The 12165-nt window shown below is 40.9% G+C and overlaps 1 protein-coding gene across 1 annotated transcript in view; it reads right to left on the bottom strand.

Annotated features, from left to right (window-relative positions):
* Window positions 1-515: 515 nt before the first annotated feature.
* Window positions 516-12165, bottom strand: part of BMPER (BMP binding endothelial regulator) — a 437547-nt gene continuing 425897 nt past the window's right edge. The window contains exon 15 of the mRNA XM_007953989.2: window positions 516-697. Coding sequence (XP_007952180.1) covers window positions 516-697 — 182 coding nt within the window. The remainder of the gene's footprint in view (window positions 698-12165) is intronic.

Below are 12165 nucleotides of genomic sequence, written 5' to 3'. Positions count from 1 at the left end.
ACCAATCACCAGCCATCTCTCAGGCACACATTCCTTTCTTTAGAAACATGAAATGCCCCTAGATAAATTCATCCTCCTCCAGAGAAACACATTTCCCACTCAACTGCAAATCCTGACTCACAGCTGAAATTAATGCAGGCAGGCAATTTAGGGGTCTTAGAAAACATCCTTAAAAATGACAAATGTATGTGATGTCAAAGCCATCCAATATGTCTGCATGCCACCTTATTAAATTAAAAACACCTGGTTTATTTATACAATTTATCCAATGGCTTACAGATTAGGATCCTAGAAACAATACAATGTCTTATAGCAAAAAATATACATATAATAATCCACCTATAGTTTATATAAATGATGAAATGTTTTTGTTTATATCTATATATATGTACACATATATACTCTCGTGGTGTGTACTTTGCAGAATCAGCACACAAATACTGCAGTCCTTCATTGGCTCTTCTACTTCAGTGTCAAGGACACCAGATTGCAAAGTCTTAAGGACTGGAGAAAGGTCACCGCTGAGGACAAAGGACTGGCTTGATGCACCTTCCCTTGTGAAGAACCAAGTTCGCTGGACAGTGGCAACCTGCAATGCACGGCTTATTGCATGGTCCGATCTCATTCCAGTTGTCACAGGTCTTGATGCATCCAGGGCCACAGGTATCATACACAGCACCATGTTTACACTGGGTGGCTGAAAAAGAGGAAGAGACAAAGGGTGATGCCCAGACATGGCTATGTTCATTTATCCTCAGACTGATGCCATCCCAGAAAGCTCAGGTCACTTCCTGGGCCTTTTCTCAAGCACAAACTCAGATTTGCATTTTAACAAGGGAAGAGGAAACACTCAACATTCCCCAAACATCCTGGGCATCACCTGCACCCATACAGATACTCTGGGCATTACCTGCATCTATACAAACAGCATCAGATAGCTGCCTACTGGGCCAGTGAACTTAAAAATGAAATAAAATAAAATAAATAAGCTTTTTTATTCCCAGATAAGGCAAACTATAAATTAGTAAGCTTACAAGAAAATCTATAAGATTATTTAATCATCAGAGAACAGTATAAAAAGCTATTAAGCTGTGATGAACAGGAATATTTTGTACAACCACAACAATATTCAAATATGTGCACAAAGAAAAACCTATCAAGGATATTGTAAATGTGTGACATCTTTTAATCAAAGTGATCATGTGTTAGGTTAATCAATTTGAGACAAGTTAGAGGAAGAGTGGGAACAAAGAGAGAAACGCAGACTCTTCCTAGGGAGGAGGGTAGAAGCTGACTGGCTGGGCCAGAGAATGTAGGAATGATGTGGTAGCCAAGTCAGAGATAATTTACTACCTTTTTTAACTTAGAGCTAAAATAATTTTGATATTATTCTGAGAGTTCCTGAAAATGCAGGAATAGATTTGTCAGAAAGATAATGTGCACATTCTGGAAGTTTTATGATACACAGCCCTTTCCAAGTGAGTTATTTCCAGGACAGTCAAAGGGGTTGCCCCTCATTCTCCTTGGTAGAATGTTGACACATGCAGGAGCAGGGACACTCCCAGAGCACCAGGAACAATCCAACTTTTATTTGAAGCTGCACCACATAAAAGTGCCAGCAATGGAAGATCTTCATCAGTTTAAACACTTCTTTTGTTGTTATGCAGCTTACAGAGCAATGTCTGGTGACAAACTATATAATTGAGAAACTGAAAAATAGAATTGGTTTTCAGGTGAGTGGGTCTTACTGTGAGTCTTTCAAATTACGTATTTAGAGTTACTACAGAGCATTCCTGTTTGATCGCGTAGTGCTTAAGACATTTGACTGCTAACCAGAAGGCTGGCGGTTCAAACCCACCAGCCACTCCTTGGAAGGAAGGTTGGGCAATCACCTTCCATAGTGTTACTGCCTCGGAAACCCAAGGAAAGGTTGCTATGAGTTGGATCCAACTTGATGGCGGTGCATTTGGTTTTTGGTTTGTAACTAAGAGTAAGTTACTAAGAACTGTAAAAGGAAATTCAATGAAAGGTCCCCATTATAGTACTTAAAAACAAACAGGAAAAGAGGGGTTCTATCGAGAGAGTGCTCAATTCTTATTTATTATTAGAAAACTCAAACAAAAAACTCATTGTTGTCAAGTCAAATCCTACTCATAGTGACCTCTCCTTGGGTTTCCGAGCAGTATCTCTGTGGAAGTAGATTGCCCAGTCTTCTTTCTGAGAAGTGGCTGGTGGGTTTGAACCACCAGCCTTCTGGTTAGCAGTCAAATGCCTTAGGCACTAGGCCACCAGAACTTCTGTTAGAGAAAATTAGTTCTTACTTATTATTAGATAACTGGGCAGCATGAAACAGAATTCTGAAAATTGTCTGAATGGAACCAACTTTACATTTGACTCTATAATTAACACTTTTCTACATGGGTCTCTAGTTTCCAATATTGAGCCCTGATAGCATATTTATTAAACAACTCTGTCTTGGAAGAAGTATAGCCAGAATGCTCCTTACAAGCAAGGATGGCAAGACTTCATCTCATGTACTTTGGACATGTTATCAGGAGGGACCAGTCCCTGGAGAAGGACACTGTGCTTGGTAAAGCAGAGGTTCAGCAAAAAAGAGGAAGACACTCAGTGACATGGATTGGCACAGCGGCTGCAACAATGAGCTCAAGCATAGCAACAATTGTGAAGATGGTAAAAGATGAATAGAAACATGCCATGTTATTCACATTCTGTTGTACACAGGGTCGCTATGAGTCAGAGCAGATTCAACGGCACCTGACAGCAACAACCTATTTATTCCAGCCCCAACTTTTACCTAAACATGTATTAACCACCTGCTCTGAGCAAGGATGCTTTAGGGGAAAGGATATATGACACAGTCATCTGTCAGATATGCTAACTGAAGGATAAAAGACAGGTAGAAAATTCAATTGAATTGAAAATATTCACTGTAACCTGTTGTTGTTAGGTGCCGTCGAGTCATTTCCGACTCATAGCGACCGTATGCACAGCAGAATGAAACACCGCCGGGTCCCATGCCAGCTCCATGATTCTTGCTATACTTGACCGCATTGCCACAGCCACTATGTCAGTCTTGTAACCTGATTGATTCCTATATTTAGCTCATTCACTCACCTTTTTGAGGTGTTTTCTCAAAGGTAACTTCTTATCTAAAATATTTCTCCCATATTCTTTACCCCTTTTCTCTGTTACTTTCTTTATGCATAACACGTGTTGACATCACTTTTCATGTCATAGTTATTTGTTTTAATGCTTCAGTTCCAGTATAGCTGTGGTTCATAACCAGAGATGTTCATAAGCATCCTCTGAGGATCTTTTAAAAGATACATGTTTCTTATCCCTATCCCCAGAGATTTTTACTCTTGGCCTACAGCGGAGCCTGGGTGGTTGTTGTTAGTTGCTTGGAGTTGGCTCCAACTCATGGCCACCTCATGTAGAGCACAACAAAACACAGCCAGATCCTGTATCATATTCACAATCATCAGTATGCTTGATTCAGTGTTGCAGTCACTCCGTATTTTTTTTTTTTTTAAGTGCCTTCCGACCTAGGGAGTTCCTCTTCTAGCACTGTATTGGACAAAATTCTGTTGTGATATAGAAAGTTTTCAATGGCTAATCTTCAGAAGTAGATTGCCAGGCCTTTCTTCCTAGTCTGTTGTAGTCTGGAAGCTCCACTGTGAACTGTCCACCATGAGTGACTCTGCTGGTATTTGAAATACTAGTAGCATAGCCTCTAACACCAAAGGAACAAACAGGCTATAGTACGACACTCTGTCAGAAGGGTGCTAGTGGACTGGGTAGCTTTAGGATTAAAAGCATCAGGGGTCACTCTGACATGCACTCCCAGTTGAAGAGAGGTGAACCACAGAGGTGGGAGCTCCTAAGGGCAAGGCGCTTATCTCTCATGACTGGAAGTTCTGGCACAGGGCCAACCAGAGGGGAGCAGCTCAATAAATGCTTGTTGGATGATGATTTAATCTTAATGACATTAAATTCATCATCCCATTTCCCAGGGTAGATTCCATTTGGCTGGCATTGAGTTTTTTTCTACTCTGCTGCTTCTCTAATGCCTCTTTCAAGTCACCTTACTCTCTACATACTTTGCTTTCCTTTAAATCTTGCAAACTTTCCTTTCAATATGAGCACTTCTCTGTAGAATGTTCTTTCCACCAGTGTTCTTTCCTTTCCCTCAGACCCTTAAAGACATTACTTCTCCTCTCTCTGACCTCTCAATTCTTTCATCTGTTGCTACCATTTAACTTCCTAATGTTCTTCTGTGATATCTTGCCTTTTGGTTATTGAATACGAATATTTCCCTCACAGTTTACAGGCAGAAAGTAGAATGTACAAACTGAAGAACGCTAAGACAAAAAATGTCTTTTCTAGTATTCTCCTTCATCTTATAGATACTATCTTCATTATAATTCAAATTAAATCAATAAAAATCACACATATGTGCCAGGCATTATTAGGTATAGGGATTTAAATGGGAATCAAATATTATCTCTGATCACCAATCACAGAAGCCTGGGCTTGTAGCCAAAAGGCCAAAGGATGATATGTAAACAATCTAATAAAATGTAATACTCACCACACTAAACAGTGAGAGCAAAGTACAGTGAAAGAGTAAAGGGAGAGACATCAACTCACTATTATGGGAGGTGGAGCACAGGCATCAAGGAAGACATAAAACAAATTCCATTTAAGTCTTACAAGGAGTCATTTGGTACAAGGACCTCTGATAGCATGGTGCCTAAAGCATTTGACTGCTAACCAGAAGGCTGACAGTTCAAATCCACCAGCCACTCCGTGAAAGGCAGATGGGGCAATCCGCCTCTGTAAAGATTTACCACCTTGGAAACCCATTGGGGGTTGCTATGAGTTGGAATTGACTCAATGACAGTGTTCGTGGTACAAATGGCTAAAACATGTGCCTGCTACCAAAGGGTTAGTGGTTCCAACCTACCCAAAGATGCCTCAAAAGAAAGGCATGGTGATCTACTTGTGAAAAAAACAGTCATTGAAAATCCTATGGAGCAAAGTTGTACCCTGACACACACAGGGCTGTTGTGTCAGGGATGACTGGACAGCAATCGGTTTCAGTCTTGAAAGATGAATAGAAACTTGCCAGACCATAGCAGGAGGCACTTTCCAGGCAAAGAGCAGTGTGAGTAAGGGTGAGGCTTGGGCAACAGCAAGGCACTAGGGTTTCATCAGGAAAGAGAGGGAGGACCTTTGGTTGGGTGGGTGAGAACATGGAATTTGAGGAGGGATAGTGGTAAAATACAGTCAGAGAAGTAGGCAGTGGCCAGAGACCACAAAGTACCCTGTAAACCTTGACAAAGAGAAGCCTTGGAAGAGTTTCAAGCTGGAAAGTGACACAAATGGATTTGCCTTCAATCTGGTAAAGCATTGACATGATCCTAGAAAGTTAATATTGACTTACAGCTTGGTTACCCTTCTGAGAATCCAATTTTATTTTTTCAAACATATAAAAAGAAAAATATAATTTTTTAAAACTTGAATGTGATTTTATATGTACCCATGCATTTTAAAAAGATCCATTTGGTAAAATATATTTTTGAAAAAACAAATAGGAAACTACCATAGTGCTTAGGGTTAACATGTAGTTATTCTTGAGGAGACATTCAAGCAACTACTAGTAACACACAAACAACTTACATGCTGGTTTTATTTATAATGTGGGCCTGGGCCCACATGACCTCAATAGGCTGTCTCTACATCCCCTCTCCAGGGTGCTACAAAAAAACCCAAAAAAACAAACTCATTGCCCTGGAGTCAGATCCGACTCATAAAGACCCCTCTTTGGGTTTCTGAGGTGGTATCATTAGGGAAGTAGATCTCCCAATCTTCCTTCCAAGGAGTGGCTGGTGGATTTGAACTACCAGCTTTTGGATTATCATCAAATGCCTTAGGCACTATGCTACCAGAGCTCCCTTGCGGGGTGCTAAGGGACAGGAAATAAGGGTCACAATACCAGACTCTCTCTTAAATTTTATAGGAGGCAGACAATGGTCAAGGAAAAGCTCAGTGTGTGTAATCAGGCCATAGTTCTGCAGAGAAGAGAGTCAAGTCACCAGGATTTGTGTCAAAACAAGGAGGAAACGTCTCACGTAACCCAGTAAGAACATCCTATGTGCTGCAGAACACATATAAATTAAAAAAAATCAAACTCACTGCCATCAAGTTAATTCTGACCCATAGTGACCCTTATTGGGTTTCCAAGACCATAAATCTTTATGGAAACAGATTGCCCCATCTTCCTTCCACGGAGTGGCTGGTGGGTTTAAACCACTGACCTGGTTAGCAGGCAAACGCCTTACCTACTACACCACCAGAGCACCTTTTTCATTTGCAACCTAAATGTACAGTGATAATTAGTGTTACTCATGGGCAGATGGCAGAAAATCTTCAAAAGACCATAACAAGATACAAAAGGCAAGACTTTAACAAATCTAGAGTCAGAAGGTACCAGGTAACAATTACCAATGCTAAAGAGTAGATGAATATAAATTGCAAAGTCCCTAATAATAAAATCACTAAGAAAGATCTAGACAGCAAATATTAGAATGAATTCATTGATGCTGTACATAAATATATAAATAAGTCTTTATGTTTATACTTTTTGCAATGTTCTTGCTCATCTGTGTTCTCATAAAGACTAAGAAAGGGCCAATGATGCAAATTGACCTGGGTTAGATTCTCACATTCTCCTATTTCTGCCTCTGTTACTCTGTGCAAATTATGAACTATTCTAAGCCTCAATGTCCTTATCAGCAAAATGTGAATAATATAATGTTACTATAAAGATTATTGTTAGGATTAAATAAGATAAATCAAAAGTAGTTGCCTTGGAGTGGACTCTGACCTACGGCGACCCCACATGTGTCAGAGTAGAACTACACTGAGTTTTGGACGTAATTACCAGGCCTTTCTTTCAAGGTGCCTCTGGGTAGGCTTGAACCTCTAATCTTTCAATCACAGCCAAGTGTGTTAACTGTTTGCACTACCCTGGGATTCCCTTAAATAAGATAAAATGTAATAAAAAATTATAGTATAGTACTTCAAAGCAAAGGAGGTGCTTAGACAACAGTAAACATTAATGTATATGGTTATCATTAAAGTTGTATATACTTTTATTATGTATCTTGGCACACAACACCAAAAACAACTACAATTATATCCCTTAGTATATTATATTGTTATTAGTAATTCACATGCTAAACTAAAAGTTTCCCTGGAGTCAACTTGGACTCAGAGCAACCCCCTGTGGCTCAGAGTAGAACCATGATGCATAGGAGTTTCACTGGCTGATTTTTAAGAGGTAGGTCGCCAGGAGGTGCCTTCTCCTGAGGCACCTCTGGGTGGACTCAAACCTCCAACCTTTTGATTAACAGCTAATAGGTATAAACCGTATCACTCTTGTTGTTGTTATTTGCCGCCAAGTCGGACCTGATTCATAGAGACCCCCCTTGGGTTTCCAAGGCTGTATCGCTACGGAAGTAGATTGCCCAACCTTCCTTCCAAGGAGTGGCTGGTGGGTTTGAACTGCCAGCCTTTTGGTTAGCAGTCAAGTGCCGTAGGCACCATGCTACCAGAGCTCCTAGACTGTCAGTAGTCATGATTATTAAGATCCAGGCTAGCCTTCAAAATGTCACCTGTTCATCCAGATTTTCTTGCCTAGCTGATTTCTTATTATTGCAACTTCCAAACCTTTTATTCCAGAAAATTTCTATTCTCTGTCTTAAGTAGCTTTAAGTGTTGTCACGTGTCAAAGAACTTGGGGCTACAAATGACTAAAGAGTATTCTCATAGCCTTCAATATTTTAGATGAATCTGAAATTAATCTACTGAGAATAGCTGTATATCTCCATAAATGTATTTCTCCATGTGACAACTGCCAATCTGTGGAGGTCCATAGTGTATATGGGGTGGATGCATGCACATATGCGTGCATGTGTGTGTATCTGTGTGATGGTGTGTGTGTGTGTGTGCATGTGTGTGAATGATCCCCTCCCCTCTGATTGACTTTTGATGGGTTTATACTTTACTCAGATGGCCCCACTAACTTAAGTGCTAAATGGAACCTTTCAGGAGCTATATTCCTTTTACTTTAGAAAACTAATTTTAGCTCCAGAAACTTGGTCCTTGAAGTCAGGATGCTGAGGTGAGACGTGTTAGTCCTTAAATGCTGTGTGTGCACCGAAATGGTGCTAAATGCAGCTCTGGGCCAGGAAGAGAAGGTCTGTCCATTCTATGTCTAATATGATCCTAACCCCAGTGCCAGCACAGTTAATAAGATCAATATAGTTCTACTGAGCCCTACATTACAACAGGATGGGTGGATGGGGCTCAACTCCATTCATTGTATTTAATTTCATATCTTTCAGGCAAAGAAGACTTGTAATAGAGAAAGGAAGCTAGGAGTATTGAAAGTCCCTCAGAGACACTTCCTTAAATATTCTAGCGAGCACTGATGTGTTAGGTTAGAGATCAGCCGTTCAGCCTCATTGTTCAGTAGTCTCAGCCATGCGTAATGTGAATCATTTTATCATATCAATATTCCTCTGAGAAGGGCAGCATTTATAGAAAGACATTCTTGCCAAGGAAAGTGAATTCTGGTATCAAGATTGGAATTAGGTTTGCAGAGGAGAGAACACATTCAAAAAGGAGGAAGATAAAAGGGCTTTGGTGCTTTTCCAAAGACACAAGCTAGTGACTGTGTCAAGGGGTAGCTTGAAGGGGATTTGTTGTTGTTAACTACTGTTGAGTTGGCCCCCGACTCATGGTAACCCCCTGTTCAACAGAACAAAATGCCTCCTGGTCCTATGCCAGCCCCAAGATAGGCTGCAGATTGAACTATGTGATCCATAGGGTTTTCACTGGCTGATTTTGAAGTAGATTGCCAGGACTTTCTTTCTCTTCTGCCTTAGGTTGGAAGCTCAGCTGAAACCTGTTCAGCGTCATAGCAACACGCAAGCTTCCACTGACAGATGAGTGATGACAGATGAATCAAACCCAGGTTTCCACGTGGAAAGAAATTATTTAAAATAAATAAATAAATAATGCCATTGAGTTGATTTCAACTCATAGCAACCATGTATGTCACAGTAGAACTGCACCCTTTCGGGTTTTCACTGGTTGATTGTTTTAGAAGTTGACCACCAGGGCTTTCTTCCAAAGCACGTCTGGGTGGACTCAAACCTCCAACCTTTTGGTTAGTGGCCGAGTGTGTCAACCGTTTACACCACCTGGGGATTCCTGGGGAAGTTTTAACAATACCCTAATTTCCATCAACTTCTCTCCTCAAAGCTACCCAAACAAACGCAAACTCATTCAGTGGTTTCAACTCTGGCTGCAGGTTAGAATCACCTGGGGAGCTTTTAAACATTCCTGTGTATGTTGAAGCAAGATATCTAAGGGTTGGACCTAGCCATGGGTTTCTTTTTCTTCTTTTTCTTTAAACAAAAGGAGCCCTGGTGGTGCAGTTTGTGCAAACAGTTAAACGTTCAGCTGCAAACCAAAAGGATGGTAGTTCAAGTCCACCTAGTGGCTCCACAGGATAAAGACCTGGCAGTCTGCTTCCGTAAAGATCACAGCCAAGAAAACTTTATGGGGAAGTCGTACATTTCACATGTGGTCATTATAAGTTGGAATCGACTCAACGGTACCTAACAACAACAGCAACAGAGGGTTGCAAAAGTCCGGCCAGGTTGAAAGGTACACCCTGCTGATATAAGTGAAAATGATGTCCTTGCATGGTGAGAACAGTTTCAAGATGATTCTTTCTGACCCCTTTTCCAACCAGATGACAACTCCTATCCTCCACCTACATAGACATTCTGGAGTTAGCAATGGTATGAACTGTCATCTTTTCTAATATCAGAAGGGTATCAGGACTAGTGTAGAATGCTCCAAGTCCCAGTTTCTTCAATCCAGACAAATATGGCCCTTTACAGAAAAGTTTCCCAATACTCAAATTGTTTAGAATCTTCTCTGCTCCAGGCATACTCAGTCATCTCAGTCTCAAATATAAATAGCAGCAGCAGCCACCATATACTGCGTATCTTCTATGCGTTGGATACTCTTCTAGATGCATAACATACATTATCACTAATCTTTATAAATGCATAGTAAAATTTCAAAATATATATAGAATGTCCCCACTTCTTGTCAGGTACACAGCTATCATCTTATCCCAGGCCAACAGCATTTTTTTTTCTTTCCACCTGGACTACTGCAATAGTCTCCTACCTGGTCATTTGCTTTCAATCTTGCTCTCCCCACCCCAAGCTATTCTCCACATGCTAGACAAGGTAATCTTTTAAAAGCTGAAAGAGCCTTGCTTCAAACCCATCTCTGACTGGCACTGTTCTTAGAATTAAGCCATACTCCTTCCCAAGACCAGCAAAGGCCTGCATGACCCAGGCTCTGTTACCACTCCACATTCTTCTAGTAGACTCTTTCTCTTCAAGCCACTTTGGCTCCCCTCTGGTTAGTTGTTAGCTGCTGTCCAATTGGTCCCTGATTCATGGCAAACCTATCCACAACAGGATCGAACCACTATGACCTGTAGGGTTTTTGATTTGCAGGAATAGATTACCAGGCTTTTCTTCCTAGTCCATTTTAGTCTGGAAGTTCCACTGAAATCTGTTCAGCATCATAGCAACACATACGCCTCCACTGACAGATGGGTGATGACTGTTCAGGAGGTACATTGGCCAGAAATCAAAACCAGCCTCCCAAATGGGTGTCTACCACTGAACCGCCACTACCCCACCTGTTCAGTTCTTCAGGACTCGGCTGAATATTTTTATCTCCACAGAGCTGTCTTTCCTCTTTGCCTCACATTCCCCTCACCCAATCTGTTTTCTTTCTCTTTACCCCATTTGTTTCCTCTATGGCACTTATCATAATTTGCAAGTACTTAAAAAAAAGAAAAAAGAAAAAACAGAAAGAAAGAAAATGCCATTGAGTTGATTCCAACTCATAGCGACCCTGATTTGTTTTCCAACACTGTAAATCCCTACAGATATAGATTGCCTCATCTTCCTCCTGTGAGCAGCTGGTGGATTTGAACCTCTGACCTTCTGGTTAGCATCCAGATGCCTTACCCACTATACCACTAGATCTCCTTTGCAAGTATGTATTGTCCTCAATGTCTCTGGTTCTCCCACTGGACTTACAGACCCAATGCCAGAGGCCTCATCTCTTTTATTCAAAGTCCTTAATGCAATGCTCAGGACTTGGTCAATTTGGAATAAACGTTTCTTGGATGAACAAAGGAATCCATTCCACAGATAACAGAGCTAGTTAACATGCCTAAGATCAAATTGTTAATAGCAACTCTCTTATAGATATCCAACTCTCAAAGGAAAAGAATATTCTGTTAGAGTTTGTATAACAATCTATCTCTCTCGAAAAAAAAGTATATATATATATATGTACATATACATATATACATATATCTATGTATATGTATCTATCTATATCTATCTATCTATCTATCTGTTGTTGTTGTTGTTGTTGTTAGGTGCCATCAAGTCATTTCCAACTCATAGCAACCCCATGCACAGCAGAACGAAACACTGCCCAATCTCGCACCAGCTCCATGATCCTTGCTATACTTGAGTCCATTGTCACAGCCACCATGTCAATCCATCTTGTTGAAGGGCTTCCCCTCCTTTGTCAACCCTCCACCTTACCAAGTATGATATCCTTCTCCAGGGAATGGTCCCCTCTGACAACATGACCAAAGTAGGTGAGATGAAGTCTGGCCATCCTCACTTTCGAGGAGCATCTTGGCTGCACTTCCTCCAGGACAGATTTGTTAGTTCTTTTGGCAGTCCATGGTACCTTCAGCATTCTTCACAAGTACCACAATTCAAAAGCATCAACTCTTCTTTGGTCTTCCTTATTCATTGTCCAGCTCTCACATGCATAGGAGGCAATTGGAAATATCATGGCTTGTGTCAGGTGCACCATAGTCCTCAATGAGATATCCTTGCTCCTCAGCACTTGAAACAGTTCCTTCGCAGTTGACTTTCCCAATGTTACACGTCGTCTAATGTCCTGACTGCTGCTTCCGTTGGCATCGATTGTAAAACCAAGCAACGTGAATTC

The sequence above is a fragment of the Orycteropus afer genome, unplaced genomic scaffold, assembly GCF_000298275.1.
Source record: "Orycteropus afer afer isolate SDZICR_OR568_19922 unplaced genomic scaffold, OryAfe1.0 scaffold00422, whole genome shotgun sequence".
NCBI classification, from domain to species: Eukaryota; Metazoa; Chordata; class Mammalia; order Tubulidentata; family Orycteropodidae; genus Orycteropus; species Orycteropus afer.
This window is presented reverse-complemented; position numbering and strand designations above follow the sequence as displayed.